Source organism: Nomascus leucogenys, chromosome 4, assembly GCF_006542625.1.
Source record: "Nomascus leucogenys isolate Asia chromosome 4, Asia_NLE_v1, whole genome shotgun sequence".
In the NCBI taxonomy this organism is placed as follows: Eukaryota; Metazoa; Chordata; class Mammalia; order Primates; family Hylobatidae; genus Nomascus; species Nomascus leucogenys.
In genome coordinates, this window is record NC_044384.1 from 33897694 (window position 1) to 33917052 (window position 19359).

General features: G+C 39.6%; 1 protein-coding gene across 1 annotated transcript in view; it reads left to right on the forward strand.

Annotated features, from left to right (window-relative positions):
- EPG5 (ectopic P-granules autophagy protein 5 homolog) overlaps window positions 1-19359 on the forward strand; it is a 124210-nt gene that overhangs the window by 71976 nt on the left and 32875 nt on the right. Inside the window, exons 27-31 of the mRNA XM_003267534.2 lie at window positions 228-390; window positions 10046-10188; window positions 12099-12255; window positions 15210-15404; window positions 17484-17697. Of these exons, the coding sequence (XP_003267582.2) occupies window positions 228-390; window positions 10046-10188; window positions 12099-12255; window positions 15210-15404; window positions 17484-17697 (872 nt within the window). The remainder of the gene's footprint in view (window positions 1-227; window positions 391-10045; window positions 10189-12098; window positions 12256-15209; window positions 15405-17483; window positions 17698-19359) is intronic.

The window sequence follows — 19359 nt, forward strand, 5'->3', positions numbered from 1 at the left end:
TCTCACTTCTCTATAGGCTTTTCTGTCATTTCTTAGCTTTCTCTTTAACCTCTCTGCCAGGGGGATGATTTGGGTAAGTCTTGGCTCACAACCTTTGGTTCTCTGTTACTATGTTATATGCGTATTTTGCTGCACTATAATGCTGGCTGTGGGTAACTGGAAGCCTTTATCACTTATCATATAACCTTTCCTAAGACTTTTTTTTACCTCCTGATGATGTTTTTCAGAACCGCAGCTCTTCGGGAATCTCAGCAGGTTGCTCTGGATGGTGAGCTGTTGGACACAATGCCAAAGCAGTATGTGAATCGTGAAGAACAGACCACACTACATTTGGAGTGCAGAGGCAGCAGCGGTAAGAAATGCCAAGGAGCCGCAGTTGTCACGGTTCAGGTAAGTGTTTAAATTTCTTCAGAACTGAGAGAATTTTAATTGAGTCCATAATGTTGGCATATCACTGAGAAAGATTGAAAGACATATATAGCACACTGTCTGCGTCCCAAACATTTACTAGTTAGGCAGGGCATGAAAACACTCATAGAGCTAATCACACATTTTTGTAGGTACCAGATGAGTCCTATAAGACAGATATTCAAATAGGAATTTAAAAAAAAATCAGAATCATTGAGAAGATTCCTAGAGAGAGGGCTTCAACCGATTCCTTTGTTTCTTTGTTTGTTTGTTTGTTTTTTGAAACGGAGTCCCCAGGCTGGAGTGCAGTGGCGCGATCTCAGCTCACTGCAACCTCCACCTCCCGGATTCAAGAGATTCTCCTGCCCCAGCCTCCCGAGTAGCTGGGATTACAGGCACCTGCCACCACGCCCGGCTAATTTCTGTATTTTTAATAGAGATGGGATTTCACCACGTTGGTTAGGCTGGTCTTGAACTCCTGACCTGGTGATCCACCTGCCTCGGCCTCCCAAAGTGCTGGGATTACAGGCGTGAGCCACCGCGTCCAGCCTCAATTGATTCTTAAAAGACTTTGGTGATGATACAGTGGGAAGGAATTTGGAAATGGAGTGGCCATGATGTCATTTAGGGGTCAGTGGCTAGGTCAGCCTGTTCCAAGTGTTTTGGGGGTGGTGGTGGGAATTCACATTGGAAAGGTTGGTGTGCACCATCATTGGGAGCTCTGGCTGTCTGCTGCACATGGCAGGGAGCCCCTGAAGATGAACGTGGGAAGGATATATGGGAAGCAGATTAGTCGGGTGGAACTTGCTGACAGGCAGAGGAGAGACATGCAACAACATGACTGAAACTTGAACTGCCTCTCAGAGTTACCTTCTTGCACTGGAATATAGGCAGAATTTGGATCTGCGATATGGTATGCACTTCACAATGGAAGCTTTGCTGAAGCTAGCATGCCATAGCATTTACTTTATGCCAGGCCCTGTCTAAACACTTTAAATAAGTTATTTTATCCTCACAACAACTCTGCAAGGTGGCCATTATCATATTATCTTCATTTTTCAGGTAAGGAAGTAGAGTCACAGAAAAGTTAATTAAGTTGCACACCTGAAGTGCCACAGCCCGTAAGTGGCAGAGCCAGAAAGGCCCAGGCAGTCCGGCTCCAGAGCCAGTACTCTTTTTAAAGTAGAGATGGGGTTTTGCCATGTTGCCCAGGCTGCTCTCACATTAGTGGGCTCAAGCAATCTGCCTGTCTCAGACTCCCAAAGTGCTGGTATTGCAGGCCTGAGCCACCGCACTCAGCCAGCCTGTGTTCATTAATCACTGCACTGTATTCCTCCTTTGAGTGAAGTCAGTATTCCTTAAGCTGAAAGAGAAATGCTTGGAGATGAGCACTGCCTATTGTCTAAATCTGTCTACACACAAATGATTCTTTTTTGTTAGCTTTTGGAAATTGGAGAAAATTTATTTTACTCCCTCTTGTTTGTCTTTCAGAAATTTCCCTTCTTTTTTTTTGCTAATTTTCATTGTAACTATTCCAATGTCTCCATCAATTTCCTTGGGTGACTCTTTTCTACAAAATGTCTTCTCTGAAATAATCTTTCATATGTATTGTATTTTTCATTACTTTCAAAATGTATCTCTGATTTTTCAACATAGTTGTATTTGTCTAAAGTTCAGAAATTTGACCTAAAAGTTAGGATGAGTCTAACTTATTTTCCTGTATGTTATTGTAAATATGTGTGACTCTTAAACATTGAGTTATCTTTGGCCAGGTGCTATAAACAACTGTATAACTGTATAAACAGTTGGTTTTCTTTTGGTGTATTTTTTTCCCAGTTACTAATGCTGTTGTAGTAAGACCAAGGTAGAAATACTGAAGAAAAGATCACTTGCTGAAGTAATAAAACTGGGAGAAAAGTTTGCCAATTTTGGGTGGAGTTCGAGTTAGTGAGGAAAAAACTGAAAATGTATCCGGTTTTAATAAAAAAGGGATGTCTTCACCAATTTGTGTTTTTCCATATTTTAAAACTACATATCTTTGCCAGACTGTTAATTTTATATAGAGAAGAGAATTCTAAAATGCATTTTTATAAGTGACAAGTGAGATAACTATAAGGAAATGTTTTTCCAGTTCTGGCTGATGGCTTGCTCTGTGAAGAACTGTAAATATTTACTGCCTCAGCTAAAGAACAGGTCTCTTGCCCTGACCTCCTGTTAACTCTCTGGGCCTCGCAGTGGAAAATACCACCAGGCAGGCCAGGGAGCTGAAGCTCTAAGCCTACCTGTGACTTGTCTCTTTTCCTTTACAGAAAAAGGGATCATAGTATTATATTATTTGTCTGAACCCTTGAATTGAGGTTTTAAATATAATCTTTTGCTTTGTTAATTCTGAAATAAAAAGAAACACCTTTTCTAAAATGTCTTGTAGATAATTTTGATTGGAGGGAGGTCCGAGAAAAGATGATTTATGATAAGGACTGATGTGAACATGGCTTAGATGTTTTTACAAACATACCAAAGTTCTTGTGCTTTCTTTTCTTAAAAGTTGGGCTGAGCATGGTGGGTCACTCCTGTAATCCTAGCACTTTGGGAGGTCGAGGTGGACAGATTGCTTGAGCTCAGGAGTTCAGCAGCCTGGGCAACATGGAGAAACTCTGTCTTTACAAAAAATATTAGACAAAAATTAGCCGGGCATGGTGGCACACGCCTGTGGTCCAAGCTACTTGGGTGGCTGAGGCAGGAGGATCACTTAACCGCAGGAGGTCAAGGCTGCAGTGAGCTGTGATTGTGCCACCACACTCCAGCCTGGGCAACAGAGTGAGACCCTGTCTCAAGAAAAAAAAGAAAAATTGGTAATTGCTAATATGGCTTGAAGAAAGAAGGGGGAAAAGTAATGAAGGACAGAGGGAAAAAAGGAGATGTTGCAGAAGCTTAAAGAAATTGAAAAAATGGCTGTATTTTGTGGCCCTAACCTCATTAGAAATATTTAAGTTTTCTTAAAGCAAGTTTTACTTTTCTGCTGGCCTCAGTCGTTTGCTTAGTGCCCTGACTTTTAGTCCCACTTGGGAAGTTCCACAAGCTTGAGATCCCCCACTGATGGCTCCCAGAAGTTCAGTATCAATAATAGTATTGATTGCAGTCAGTGTTTTGCCCGATACGCAGATTTGCCAGGGCAATTAAAAACGTGGACAGTGAACAACTTTTATAGGCTGAGACTTAAATAATCTTGAAAGTTATGTAGTACTGTCATTGCTAGTTGAGGCTGTCCCAGGCAGTATTTGCCGGTTGGTACTTCTAGGACTTGAAGATAAAAATATGTTTTGTTACACATTAATGGTGAAGGGCAAGATAGAGGAAAGCTGAAACTCTACCTGCTATGAAGTTGGGACATTATCTGTGCAAGTTGTTCGTTTTGCTCTGATTTTTGGCCAAAGATTGTACTTAAATATGAAGCCATCCATTACCCAAATGGATAATATTGGTTATGGATGACTTTTGTTTTGGAAAAAGAGGTGTTAATGGAGGATAGAGAGGGTGAGTTCTCAGTGTTTATGACTCATCATGAAACTGTCATTGGGAGAGAGTATGTCCTGCAAAAGGTAGGTTGTGTTATTTTTATACATAAAACTGTAGCCCTCTATATAGATGTGTCCAGTGGCCACCTCATGGCTATGTTCAGTAGTTTTGATTCCTTTTAACAGCTTTCTGTTGTGATATTGAACTTTATGTAGTCTCATCTTTTCCCTCTGAATCTCTAAGCACTTCTCAGTTTCCAGGGTTTCTTCCTCCTCAACTCAAACCCTTAGATTGCTAGTTATCCTGATTCTCTTCTTCATATGACATCATCTTCTTTTGCCTACTGTCTGTGCTGGAGTTCTTAATCTGGGGTCTGTGAATGGTCTTTAGAGAATTGATGAAGTTCCTGAAAGTGTGTGTAAATTTTTTTTCTGGAGAGTTTATAACTCCAATAGATCTCAGAATAGTTCAAAAAGAACAAAAGAGCCATTTACTCATATGTTGATAATCCTGTTCTGTTTCTCTAGTCCAGAATTCTCTCTTGAGTTCCAAATCTAGATTTCCACCTGCTTCATTCTACCTGAATGTTCCCCAAATACCTCAAACTCCATATTCACAAATTAGTCTCACCTTTACCTTCCAAATCTCTTCTTCCTATAATTTCACATAGCTGGTCTCCCCAGCTGGAAACTTAGGCATCAATATCATTGCTTCCAGTTACCCTACCCTACTTCATTCCTGTATTTTCCAAAGTTGCTTCCATATTGGTTCTGCCTCTGAAATGGCTTTCTGAAGCCCCTGACATTCCCTTCTCTGGGTTTCTGTCGCCATTTCTCCATGGTAGGCACACCTCGCTTCTCCCTTGACCTATTGCATTAATTAGATTTCCTGTCCATACCTCTCTCCCTGCCTAGTCTGTTTTCCATTCTCTCATTACTCATCTTTTGAAACACAGATCTGATCACATTTCCAGGCTAAAAACCCATATTTACTTGGCAGTATCAAAAGGAATATGACCCTTAGCGCCTTTCATTATCTGTTATTGGTCTTTTTCTAGCAGCATCATTTATCCTCTCTCCCACTTCACAGACATTTTACTTTTCAGCCATTTAGACTTTCTCCATTTTTCTAAACACAACATACACATTAATACCTTTGTTCTTTGCATATGCTGCTTTTGTGCTCCTCCCACCCATTTCTGGCCTCTTTCTTGCTCAGCCTTCAGTATTTAGTTCAGGCCAAACCTCTTTTGAGGTCTTTGCGGACTCTTGCAGTCGAATTGAGATGTTCTTTCCCTCATTGCAGCTTGTGCCTAAATGCTGTTGCAGTCACTTGCTGTTTTGTCCTGCCAGACTGAACTCTTTGGGAATAAGGTTTCCATCTTTATTTGTTTTTAATATTATTATTATTATTATGAGGCAGAGTGTTGCTCTTGTCACCCATGCTAGAGTGCAGTGGCACTCACTGCATCCTCCACCTCCTGCATTCAAGCAATTCTCCTGCCTCAGCCTCCTGAGTAGCTGGGATTACAGGCAGGTGCCACTGTGCCCAGCTAATTTTTGTATTTTTAGTAGTGATGAGGTTTCACCATGTTGGCCAGGCTGGTCTTGAACTGCTGACCTCAGGTGATCCACCCATCTCGGCCTCCCAAAGTGCCAGGATTACAGGTGTAAGCCACCATGCCTGGCCTATTTTAATTTTTTAAGTACACCTCTGCTGAAAGGAAGCATCCTTATTTGTAACACACCACTCATTAGGCTGTTACAATTTGTTTTGTGTTATGATTAGTTCTAGGCTGTTACTAGATTTTGAGTTACACAAGGTCAGGGACTTTGTTTTATTCATGTTTATATCATCAGTGCCTCATACAGTCAGTGCTGCAAAATGGATGTGTTTGAAGGAATGAACAGCTCTAGATTTATGCCCTTCATCAGTAAGTTCCCTGATTTTAACTACTTTCGGGAATTTTATGGATATTATTTGGCCATGACAGACATCATGGAAATTGGAACTTTTTCTTATTAAACATTAACAGTTCATTCTTTGATTGTGCTTACCTTTGCTTTTAAACAGCGTAATACTTTCCATACTTAAATACTATACACTGCTTACCGTACGTTTTTACTCTAATGTAAATATCTCCCATATATTCAGTCTTGGAAAGCAGTAAGGATGGTTGCACTGTCTTTCCCAGCCATGTTCACAGTACTTTTTGTCACTTGCTTGGGGCACTCTCATATCCCAGGTATTATGCTAGGTGCTTTGCTTTCATTATCCAACTTAATGTATTTATTTATTTATTTTTTTAGACAAGAGTCTCACTCTGTTGCCCAGGCTGGAGTGCAGTGGTGCGATCTTGGCTCACTGCGACCTCCACCTCCCAGGTTCAAGTAATTCTCTCTGAGGAGCTGGGACTACAGGGTCACAACACCATGCCCAGCTAATTTTTGTATTTTTAGTAGAGATGGAGTTTAACCATGTTGGCCAGGCTGGTCTTGACCTCCTGACCTCAAGTGAACCGCCCACCTTGGCCTCCCAAAGTGCTGGGATTACAGATGTGAGGCACTGTGCCTAGTTTATCCAACTTAATCTTCACAGAATGAGGATGAGTTCAGAGAAACATGTTCAGAGACACTATGAGACTTGCTAAAGTCACGTAGCTAGTGAGTAGCTCTGTCAGGATTCAAGCCTGCATGTGTCTAAATTCAAGACCCCTACTTTTCCCATTCAATATTGCCAGGTCGTTTTGCTTCAGCTGTTTCAGCTGCAGCTTCTGAATACTTGCAGTGTGATTCTGAGTAAGCTGATCATGACAGTTAAATCTCATGTAAATGAATATAGGTACCATTTCATTTTCTCTCTGAGTCTATATAATAGTATTGCCTTCTTTTTTCAGTGATTAGAGAATTTGTGATCTTAACATTCTAGATTAGATCAATTTTTAAAAATTAGCTTTATGGGAAATGACTTCAGATTTTAAATATAATTTTTAATGACTCATTTGTAAAGAGTTCAAATTATATCATGAAAATATTTTATTCCTTAATAGAATTTTTCTGGGAAAGAATGTCCTGGAAATTTCCAGCTATCTGCAAGTGTTTGAGTTATGTATATCTTGTTTGGGGTATACAAAGGCAAATATATTTTATGGGACGTGAGACGTGCTTCTTTCTGTGTTCTCTCTTCCCAATAGAAGGCTCTAACAATTCACTGATGTTCCCTGGGGAAATGGGGTGATTTATAATTGGGTTCCTTTTGATGTACTTTGATATTGTGGGTATGCTTGCTGACCCCAGGATTGATTTATTATCATGTGAAAAATTTGTTAATTCCAAGAAATGAACGATGGAAAAGACCCACTGAGGGCCTCACATTATTGTAAAAATTGGCGGAAGGACATGCTTTGTCCAACTTTTAAATTTAGACAAGGAAACTTTTAGATTTCTGTGTCCACTTAAAATGACTCAAGTGGAGGGGCTTCCACCATGCTACTTTGTTCTATTGTCTACGACTTCTTGTAATTATGAACTGATAGACATTCCATTGCTCTCACCTTCACTGAAGTAAAAAAAGAAAACTTTCAACAGTAGTGGGAACAATAAACAAAAATAAGTAGACTAGAAAATAATGATAATTTGGGGATTTTTTTTGTGAGAGACAGAGTCTAAACTTTCCTAAACCAGCTGGTTTTATTTTAGTAGCTTCTACAACATGGTATGGCAGTTGTAAAGTTTGGATTACAAAGTAGGTTTAGTCCTGTCTCTGCATTTTTCCGGTCAAGTGGTCTCTGGATCCTTTGCCTTTCCACCTCCCTTCATTCTGTGTCTTCCTTCCTCATCTCAGATTCTCTCTTTTCCTGTTTGGCTCCTTTCTGTCCAGTCCAGCCAGGGGATTCTGTGACACGCATAGTCCCAGTCTAACTGTATTTGGTGATATATTGAACAAAAAGGCTGACTGCAGATACTCCTAATCACATTTTAGGATATTAAACATTGGTCTGTTATTTGAAAGATTTTAAGTTTAATTCAAATACTTGTATTGATTTATTATCTAGTTAAATGCAAGTAATTTCTTTTTTAATCTTTCATTTCTCCAACAGTAAAAGTTAATTATTATTAACATTATATGTTCTTGAATATTCACTTTTGTGCATTTTGATGTCACAGAGCTTTTTTTTAAAGAAGTTTTGTAAAGATTTTTGATATAACATTGGTGAGTTTTTTGCAAGAAAGTTATTATTATCACAGTCATAAAAAATAGTTGCCCAGTGTATTGTCAGAGTTATGCTGTGCTGGGGTTCTGGGTAAGTAAAACAAATAGGACCATTGCCCTTTAGGAACTTTTTTTTTTTTTTTTTTTTGAGATGGAATCTCATGCTGTCGCCCAGGTTGGAGTGCAGTGGCGTGATCTCAGCTCACTGGAACTTCTGCCTCCTAGGTTCAAGCAATTCTCCTGCCTCAGCCTCCTGAGTAGCCAGGATTACAGGTGCCTGCCACCACACCCGGCTAATTTTTGTATTTTTAGTAGAGACAGGGTTTCACCACATTGGCCAGGCGTGTCTCGAACTCCTGACCTCAAGTGATCTGCCCGCCTCGGCCTCCCGAAGTGCTGCGATTACAGGCATGAGCCACCATGCCTGGCCGCCCTTCAGGAACTTTTATACAGAATTTATGATAATAACCCTGGGCCTCATAAGTGACATAAGAGCCTCAGGTAATAAGTTTGTGAATTAAGTATTTACATTATTTATAAAGGACACCTTTAATCATTGCAGCGATGGCTGAAGACTGGGTTTGGACAGGTGCATGTAAAGGAAAAATGTAGACCTTACTGCCCACCCATGTGATTGGGGAAGACAGCAGGAGGAGAATGTAGAGTTTAGAACTCTTGCCTTCTAAATGTTCTGGTCTCTTCAGCTGTACCTGTAAGTAAGTCCAGACTCCCCGGCCTGCATTTCAAAGCCTCCCCAAGAGGGCTCTCTCAGCTCCCCAGTCTGATTTTACTGCACCCTGCAACCCTGGCCAGGCTCCTCCTTCCTGTCTCTCTGTCCCACATCCCCCACAGCTGTCATGTCAGTTCTGTGTTTGTGTTGCAATCTGGGTCCAGGATGTCTTCTCTTTTCTTCTGCCTCTATCCACATCCAAAAAATGGATTAAAATTGCATAAACAAACCAGGTATGTATGTCACTATCAGTCAGAGAAAGGGTTTGTTGATGGCTTCTCAAATAAGAAAGACTAATCTTAAAAAAGGATAATCTTTTGAGTTGAAAAAAATTTAGTTTTTTTTTTTTTAAAGAAGCTCAATAAATTCTCCTTATTTTTCCCCCTTTACTGAAAACCAATAAAAATTTTTTCAAAGACCAGCTTCTAGGAACCTAAATTGGTGAATTTAGGAATTAGCCAATTGCTCTTTCCTTGGCATGCAGTTGGTTTGGGCATTTCCCCATATTTTATCTTATTTTGTTGTTTGTTTTATGATTATATATATTTTCTTCCTTTCAAAACGACATTTGTGAGCAGCACCTGTGTCATCTTTTTTTAATGCTGGGCACACATGTGTCTGCAGCCCGAGTGTTTGGAGTGAGTGTTTTGTGTGTTGGATTGAGAGCACACAGAAGGGCTACGGCTGGGGAACCATGATCAGCAGTGGAGGGGCTTCCTGTGCTTCAAGAAAAGCCTCAGTGATGGAAGACATGGGGTCTGTTTTTGATGAGGATTTCAGGAGTTGAAACATAAGTGAAATAGTATCCTACAAAAGGCTTTGAACTATTGATAAATTAATTCAAGATCTTACCAGTTTATAAGGCAGTCATATAAAGAGATACAAATTTTGGTATTTTTATAAGACAATAATTTTATTTAAGTTTGAGTCTTCATGGGAAACCTGAGATTCTTTACAGGCATGAGCCACTGTGCCCAGCCTTGAAAACCTGAGATTCTTGAACAGTGTTTTGACAAAGTTTTTCTATCACCTTGAAGTTCAACTGAGAGTTTTTTAAGTTAAATTATAATATTAGTTGTAATAATATTCTCTTTGTCATATGCCTATTGTGTTTGTAATAAAATATCTATTCTAGAAACATGGGAGGAAATGTCTTTTGATAACTTTAACTTTTGTTAGTTTGAAGGCATGCATAAGAATGAAGCCATAAGCCAACAGCTTCATGTCTTACGGAAGGAAGTGAAGCAGTTGCAAGCAGAAGCTGCTAAACCACCATCACTTAATATTGTGGAAGCCGCTGTACATGCAGAAAACTTGATCACGTAAGTTTTGTGGGCATTATAATTTGAAATACTGTTTTGTTATCATGAATAGTAATCATACATGCTACTATAGCACCACCACCCCTGCAGCACCCACAGGTTAATTTAGTGCAGACATCAGCAAACTATGGCCTTTGAGTCAAATCTGGCCTGCTACTTATTTTTATAAATAAAGTTTTATTGGAACACAGCCATCCCCATTTATTTATAACTTCTATGGCTTTTATGCTGCAACAGCAGGATTGAGTGGTGGTAACAGAGATATAAAGCAGAAAATATTAACTATCTGGCCCTATATAGAAAAAGTTTGCTGACCTCTGAATTGTGAGATGATACAGTGCATTGAAATTCAGTTATGGAGAGATTTAGCGCTTATGTTTTATATCAAAGTCACATTTGCCCAGGAACTTATCACTGTCAACTCAGATGACTGAACAAAGTTCATAGCACAATTATTTAGGGGAATCAGGGCTCTCAAGTATGGTTGTGAACTTGCATTTGACCATCATGGTTTTCTTTTGGCTTTCATTGTGGCTTACTCTCACTGTCCTCTTTCTTTCCAAAGCCACCATGACATGACTTGGGAGGTGGGGGTTGACTCTCTGCCTTTACTTTAAGGTGACTGACTCCACATTCTAGTTCCAGTAGCTGATCCCCTCAGTAGAGTAGGATGGTGTATGGAGGGGAGCATTGAGTCCGTTTGTGTTGGGCTGGGGCATCTGGGAAGGAGAAGGAGACCAGGCAAACAAGAGGTTGATGTTTCTTTTACTGGGAAAGGGACACAAAAAGGTGTGAGAATTGGAAGGGATATCTTTATTCTAGGATCTTATTCTATACAGAATCTTTATCTCAACTTTAGTCAGTGTTTTGGATTTTAAAATGTAGAGAAATCAGGGTTTTGTGTTTAAAAAAATTATATAAAGAATAAAAAAGTTAAATAACAAATTATAAATTAATTACATGCAAAATATGAACATTTTTAATAAAGATGAGAATGTTAATTAGTCCTTATAGCTGATTTTTTTTCCCTAGGAGAATATGAAATCATTACTAAGTATTAAAAATCGGCCAGATGCAGTCAGTGGCTCACGCCTGTAATCCCAGCACTTTGGGAGGCTAAGGCGGGCAGATCACTTGAGGTCAGGAGTTCGACACAAGCCTGGCCAACGTGGTGAAACCCCATCTCTACTAAAAAGACAAAAATTGGCCAGGTGTGGTGGCTCATGCCTGTAATCCTAGCACTTTGGGAGGCCGAGGCGGGCAGATCACCTGAGGTCAGTAGTTCAAGGCCAGCCTGGCCAACAGGGTGAAACCCCGTCTCTACAAAAATACAAGAAAATTAGCCGGGCATTATGGCGGGTGCCTGTAATCCCAGCTCCTTGGGAGGCTGAGGTGTTAGAATTGCTTGAACCCAGGAAGTGGAGGTTGCAGTGAGTTGAGATTGCGCCATTGCACACCAGCCTGGGTGACAGAGTGAGACTCCGTCAAAAAATAAAAAATTAAAAATAAATAAATAAATAAAATAAATAAAAGAAAATAAAAACACAAAAATTAGCCAGGCGTGGTAGCGTGTGCCTGTAATCCCAGCTACTGTGGAGGCTGAGGCAGGAGAATCACTTGAACCCGGGAGGCGAAGGTTGTGGTGAGCCGAGATCGCACTATTGCACTCCAGCCTGGGCGACAGAGTGATACTCTGTCTCCCCCACCCCAAAAAGAAAAAAGAAAATCAGTTGTCAGTAAAATTGGAAGATACATATATTTACTCCATGAAATAGTTCTAAAGTGACATTTTCTTGGGTGCTCTAAGGATTCTTAAGAATATTGCCTGAGAAACGTAGGGTATCAAAGAAGGCCTTGTGAGTATGGAATCTTTTACTGTAGACTGCAGTCTTACCCACATTTTCCCACAGGGCCTTAGTGAATGCCTACAAGTTGCAGCCTACACCTGGGATTCAGAAAGTTGGCATTCGCCTTTTCTTTACTATTGTGGATTACGTCAGTGATGAGACGCAGCGTCATCCCCCAACAAGGCAGTTCTTTACTTCATGCATTGAGATCTTGGGACAGGTAAGGCTATTTGTACCTTTTGCCTTGATCAGATAATGAGTCTCTGCGGTGTCTTCATTAGATATAGTCAGCATTGACTTCAGACTTATATTGCAGGTTCAGAGTCTTACCCAAGTCAGAAGCCTCTTGGGGTTGTGGGCTTCTCAAAATATGATTAGAATTGTTGGTATAGAATTTTGCTTCTCATACAAGGGAGATTAAATTATTCATATTTGAAAGTCTGGGGAGACATCAGAATTTGTCATATATCCTTGGTGCTCTTAACAATAACATTACTAAATCTCTTCATTGTTTATAAAAATACTTTCCAATTTGTTTAATCCTCACGGGGAATCTGTGTGATTGAGATTCCCATCTTAAAGATGAGAAAACTAGGTTCTAGAAGATTAAGTGACTGGCCTAAAGAATTCAGCTGGTGAGTGTGGAGCTGAGACTGGATCCCACGGCTTCTGACAACACTCAGTGCTAGCCCCAGCTCCCCACTGCTGTGTCCAGGTTGCTAGTCTTGGTCAACGTTTATTTGTTTGTTTATTTATTTATTTGGCTTACAGTGACATAGATGGATATTTAACAAGGGCAAGGGTAATCATGCAGATTTATGAAATGTTTCATAAAAGAAAGGAAAACCTCTTGTTTGAAATGTGTAAACACTAATTAACCATGTACTCTCACCCAAATTCAACTGAATGAGTACTTACTTACTGGGTGCTTATAAGGAAGTAATGCAGAACAGGTATTATCATTGATTTTTTCGTAGGAAGTTTTTTATCCTGGTCATAAAATTAATGTGTGCTGGCTGGGCGCAGTGGCTTACACTTGTAATCCCAGCACTTTGGGAGGCTGAGGCAGGCAGATCATCTGAAGTTGGGAGTTCGAGACCAGCCTGACCAACATGGAGAAACCCTGCCTCTACTAAAAATACAAAATTAGCTGGGTGTGGTGGTGCATGCCTATAATCCCAGCTACTGGGAAGACCGGGGCAGGAGAATCACTTGAACCCGGGAGGCGGTGAGCCGAGATCGTGCTATTGCACTCCAGCCTGGGCAACAAGAGCAAAACTCCATCTCAAAAAAAAAAAAAAAAAAATTAGTGTGTGCTTATTATAAGCAATGCAGACAGTATAGAAAGTATGAAGAAGAAAAATTTCTTATAATCCTAACTACTGGAAATACTGATTACATAGCTAACATTTCATTATAGTTTGTCTTGTATATGTGTGTCTATTTGTGTATATGTATATGTAAACATATTTCATTTCTACATATATATAGTTATGGATAGGCATTTAAAATGGGCTCATGCTATTTTGTAACCTCCTTTTTCATTTAAACACATCTTTTAGACATTATTTCATGTTAATAAATACAGACCTATATCATGACATTGCATGTCTGTGTAGTGCTCATTGATACAGATTTATTACAGGGTGTTGAGCTAGTGTTTGATGGATGGATATTTAGGTAGATTGTTTTGCTACAATAAACCTGAGGTAAATACTCTTGTATGTCTTTGTGAACTTGTTGGACTGTTTTCTTTAGGATAATTTCTTAGAGGTATGATTGATGTGTCAAAGGAATTTGATACACATTGTATATTTGATGTTGTACATAATACTTGATATAGTCACTCTGCCTTCCCTGGGAAGTTTGCACCTATTTATGCTATCATTGCAGTGTTTGAGTTTGTTATTCTTCATACCATAACCAACATTAGGAATTCTCATTCTTTTTAAGTTTTGCTAATCTGATAAGGGAGTGGTATTTCATTATTATTTTAATTTATACTTCTTTAAGTACTTGTTAAGTTATATGCCTTTTCATATGTTTATTGGCCATTTATATATACTTTTGTGAATTGGTGATTGTGGTCCTTTGTACACTTTCTGTTGGAGTTTCTTGTTTTCCGATTGCTTTGAAAGAGCTCCTCACGCTATTAACTTGGCATCTGGAATGTGTTATAAATACATTTTTCCAGTTTGTCATTTTTTTCTTTAATTTTATGATACTCTTTGCCTTATAGAAGTTAAAATTTTAATATATTCAAGCCTATCAGTCTTGTTGTTTTATTATTTCTGCCTTTGATCAACCATATGAAAGCCTTCCTGCCGGTGAAATTGTTTCAATTTTTGCTTATATTCTAGTACTTTTTAATATTAGAACAAAGTTAAAACAAGATGACGTCATCTTGATTATATATTATTATGAAAGTTAGTTTTTAAAAGGTATTAAATACACCTCTCAGTAAAATCTATAACCTGGAAGTTTTGTTTTCCTGACGTAATGCAGCACCATGTTGGGTACCGTAGTAATCATGGTGGGGACATTGCACGTTTGTGGATTAAAAGTACCCCAATATTTTGATGTCTTAAAAATCTTGTAGTACAGTTAACTCATCATTTTCTTTTCTTTTTTTTTTTTTTTTTATTGAAACGGCGTCTCGCTCTGTCACCCAGGCTGGAGTGCAATGGCGTGATGTCAGCTCACTGCACCCACTGCCTCCCGGGTTCAAGCAATTCTCCTGTCTCAGCCTCCCAAGTAGCTGGGATTACAGGCACCCACCACCACACCCAGCTAATTTTTGTATTTTTAGTAGAGATGGGGTTTTACCACGTTGGTCAGGCTGTTCTTGAGCTCCTGACCTCAGGTGATCCACCTGCCTTGGCCTCCCAAAATGTTGGGATTACAAGCGTGAGCCACTGCGCCCAGCCTAACTCAGCATTTTCTATATGTGGCTTGTCCAAATCAGATTTATGGATTCTTCAGAATTTCTAATATTACTTCCATTGGAAGCAATAGGCTTATCTATGTTGATTTTAGCTGTCTTTTGATTGTTTCAGACTTTCATTTAGAAAAAAATTCTATTCACCTTACTTGGTGCCCCTTAAAAATTTGCTTGCTTAAATAAAGGTTGTGAGGGAAGAATCTGGTGACATTTTTCCTTTTTATTTTTCCAAGGTGTTTATCAGTGGCACTAAATCAGAGTGCAGAAAAGTACTTGAGACCATTCTGAAGAACAGCAGGCTCTGCTCCCTACTGTCTCCTTTCTTCACTCCCAGTGCTGCGCCTGCAGAGTTCATACAGCTGTATGAGAAAGTGGTGAAGTTTCTAAGTGAGGACAACAGTGATATGATTTTCATGCTGCTAACCAAGGTAAGATGTAATTCCATCCTCACCATATTGTTGAAACGTAGCAATGATTGTTGCTTCCTACTCTACAGAAATAAAAGGACCTCTGCAGTTTTGTTTCCAGGTACAGCAGAGGCTAAGAGGCCTTTTTCACAGTGCATGAGCTTCAAGCGGTCTGACCCCACAGCTGCTTCTTAGGGGGGTGGGCCATTGGTTGTCTTGTATAGCAGTGGTCTCCAACCTTTTTGGCACCAGGGACCGGTTTTATGGAATACAGTTTTTCCGTGGACTGGAGTAGAGGGGATGGTTTTGGGATGAAACTGTTCCACCTCAGATCATCAGGCATTAGATGGAGCGTGCAACCTATATCCTTCACATGCACAGGTCACAGTAGGGTTCGCACTTCTATGAGAATCTAATGCCATGGGTGATCTGACAGGAGGTGGGGCTTGGGGACCCCTGTTGTATAGGGTAGTCTTATTCCACTTAGTGTAAAAAGGACCTAATCCCCACCCCTTTTTAAAAGCTTAATACAGTTTTGAAAATATTCATAATAGTAGTTTAGTACATCCTTTTTTAAAATTTATCCTGAATTTATGCCTAAATCGTGTTTGAGAAAAGTTTTGTTAGTCTCTCTCATATTTAGAATAAGCTGGATCAAAGCAAATTGCCTTTGATCTCATTCTGAATATTAACTGTTAATATTATATTTTATATTAATATATTAATATTAATATATAACATTAGAATATTAACTCTATTAGACCAAGGTAATGAGTTTACTTAACCAGTTGAGAATTTCAGAGTCTTAGCTACTTTGTCTCCACTTGTATTTCTCTTACATCTATGAATCAACAAAACCTTGGCAGTTTTGGCCAGGTATGGTGGCTCATGTGTGTAATCCCAGCACTTTGGGAGGCCAAGGCATGAAGATTGCTTGAGCGTAGGAGTTTGAGACCAGTCTGGCCAACACAGAGACCCTGTCTCCACAAGAAAAAAAAAAAGCCAGGCTAGTGGTACTCCTAGCTACTTCGGAGGCTGAGGTGGGAGAATTGCTTAAGCCCTGGAGGTTGAGGCTGCAGTAAGCTGTGATTGCACCACTGCACTCCGGCCTGGGTGATGGAGTGAGACCTGTTGTGGAAAAAAAAAAAAAAAAAAAGAGAGACAAAAAACCTTGACAATTTTAGGGCCTAGAGATTGATCTCAGCCTATAATGGAGGAGAACATGTTTTATAGTTTGGGATTTTGGAAGGGAATATCAACAGTCTGAATTTTATTAACTGAGACAGGTAACTGATGCAGACCAGAAACATGGCTGTTAAATTGAGACAGTTCCATAAAGTGGCCGCTCATTTGTGGTACTGTCACCAGTGAAGGAGAGCTACGAAATTCTGATCCAGTTCTTAGAGAGGAAACTTATTATAAGACAGAAATATATGAGACTCTGAGGAACAGTATAAAATTATAAGCCAATAGCAAGAAAAGCACACAGATCTAAGAAAACTGCCTCTGAGATTCTAGATAGTAACATAGAAATAGATGCATAATGGCACCAATTAGTGAACTACTTTTTTTTTTTTTTTGAGATGGAGTTTCGCTCTTGTTGCCCGGGCTGGAGTGCAATGGCGTGATCTCAGCTCACGGCAACCTCCACCTCCCGGGTTCAAGCAATTCTCCTGTCTCAGCCTCCTGAGTAGCCGGGATTACAGGCATGTGCCACCATGCCTGGCTAATTTTGTATTTTTAGTAGAGACCGGATTTCTCCATGTTGGTCAGGCTGGTCTGGAACTCCTGACCTCAGGTGATCTGCCCGCCTCAGCCTCCCAAAGTGCTGGGATTACAGGTGTAAGCCACCGCACTCTACCCAATTAGTGAACTTCTTATATTCTTTTATGTACTTCTCTTTTTATTATTTATTTATTTATTTTGCAATTAGCTTCCTCAGGTTGAATCTTTTATGTACTTGTTTATACATTTTAATTTCAATTTTTATAAAATGCTGGGTAATTTTTGGCCTTTAAACTAAATTTACACAGACCTCTCTCCTCTTAAACTATTTTTCTAGTGTAAATAAAACGGCTTTTTGTTTCTTTTTCTTTTTAGTTCGATCTTAAACAATGGTTAAGCGCCACTAAACCTCCTCTGTCTGATCGTACCAGGCTTCTGGAGTCCATTCACTTGGCACTTACTGCCTGGGGCCTTGAACCAGATGAGGATATTTTGATGCCATTTAATCTTTTCTGTAAGCACTGGACTTACCTTCTTCTCTACCAGTTTCCTGACCAGTACAGTGACATTCTCAGGCTGCTGATGCAAAGTAAGTGTCTTCATTTAATTGTAACTAACTAGATCTTAGTGAATATTTAATATCACATTTTTCATTTTACAGATGTTATTCAAAGATATGAAAGTAATACCAGTATAGGAGTTTAGAATCACTAATTGTCATCTAAAGGGCTTGATGAACAAGGCCCAAAAAGTTGTTACTGTAAATATGGCCAGTTATTGTTCTAAATGTGAGAATGGGCTCTAATTGGGCAAGGCAGCACCTACAGTTTGGTGGAGTCCACAGTCATGCAGCTACTTCTTTGTCTTGACTTTTCAGCTGTCTTGAAGTGGGATGGGAAAGGACTGGCTTACTCTGCAGACGACAGATCTGGCAAAGCAAGGAGGTTGTGCCTTATGATATGTTTAATATGACAGTTTGTTTCTCTGTAGTTCCAAACATTTTGGGGGTTTTTCCTTTCTAATTCTTTTACTGTTGTTTTTGCAAATTAATTTTATCCATATGTAATGATAGACTTTATTTATATTTACCAAGGGAAAGAGCAGCATTACAATCTCCACATTCCTGCCACTTCTGTTCCCCCTTCTTACAATTTTCCATAGCAGTTTTAGAGTTTAGAGGAGAAATAAATAGGGTAGGCTTTTTTATTTTTGGAGTTTCGCTAGGCAGTAATTTTATTAAAATTTGATAAATGAGATAGTATTTACTTTTTCATGCAAACTTCATATGGTTTATAGATGTAATAGCAAATGAAATTTTGCTTTATACCAAATTTTTGTGTTACATCATGGAAATAGTTTAATGGATAAGTTAATGATCCAGTGTATCGGGTTACCCAAAGGACCTTGAAACGTGCAGTCTCTCATTTTGAAAGCACTTCGAGCTTTGTTTCCCACAGAGGCAGGTTGCAGGGTGGGTGGAGAATGGTGGAAGGGAAATACATTTGTAGAAATGTCAATGAATATATGCATAGCTAATTTTTTCTCTAAGCTTTTGGAGTTTGATATAGTGTATGTTGTGGATTTTTCCCTGAAATCTGTTTTAAAGAGATTGTAAACCATTTATATTAGACCACTATTGACTTGAATTTAGCAAGAAATTTGTTCTTACCAAGAAAAGTAATTCAGACTTAAGAATAACAATATGATACCTCTCAGATGTCATGAGCTGCGGCCTCCTGGTTTCTTTCTCCTCCTTGGCTACCATGTTGATGTTCCCTTGGGAGCATCCTTTGCTCTTCTACTGCATTCATTCCTTCTGGGTGAGCCCATTCTTTTCCCTGATGTCACTGCCGCCTTCTAGGCATGTGTGATTTCTACAGTGATAGCTTAATTTTGGGGCACTGTCCTAAGATTCAGACCCCAGTGGCCACTGGACACAGACTGATCACTGTCCCCAGGTACCTCACACTGGACATATTGTAACTGGCCTCACCGTTGTTCTCCTCAGACCTGCTCCGTGAACCTGTTACTTTATTTGATTCTCATGTTCGCTCTGGGTGGAAAGTACTTCAGGAGATATTATTCCTGTCCTGTGGGATGGGAAGTTATTAAGTAGCAGAGTTGGGACTAGTTCAGAATATGGGCTGCTGGACTTGCCCAGCTTTTCCATGCTGCCTCTGGGTCTTGGTTTTGGGGAATTGGCGGGCCGGTAGGAGACTCCTTCCGGAGAGCCCAGGCCCTGAGGTGCCTT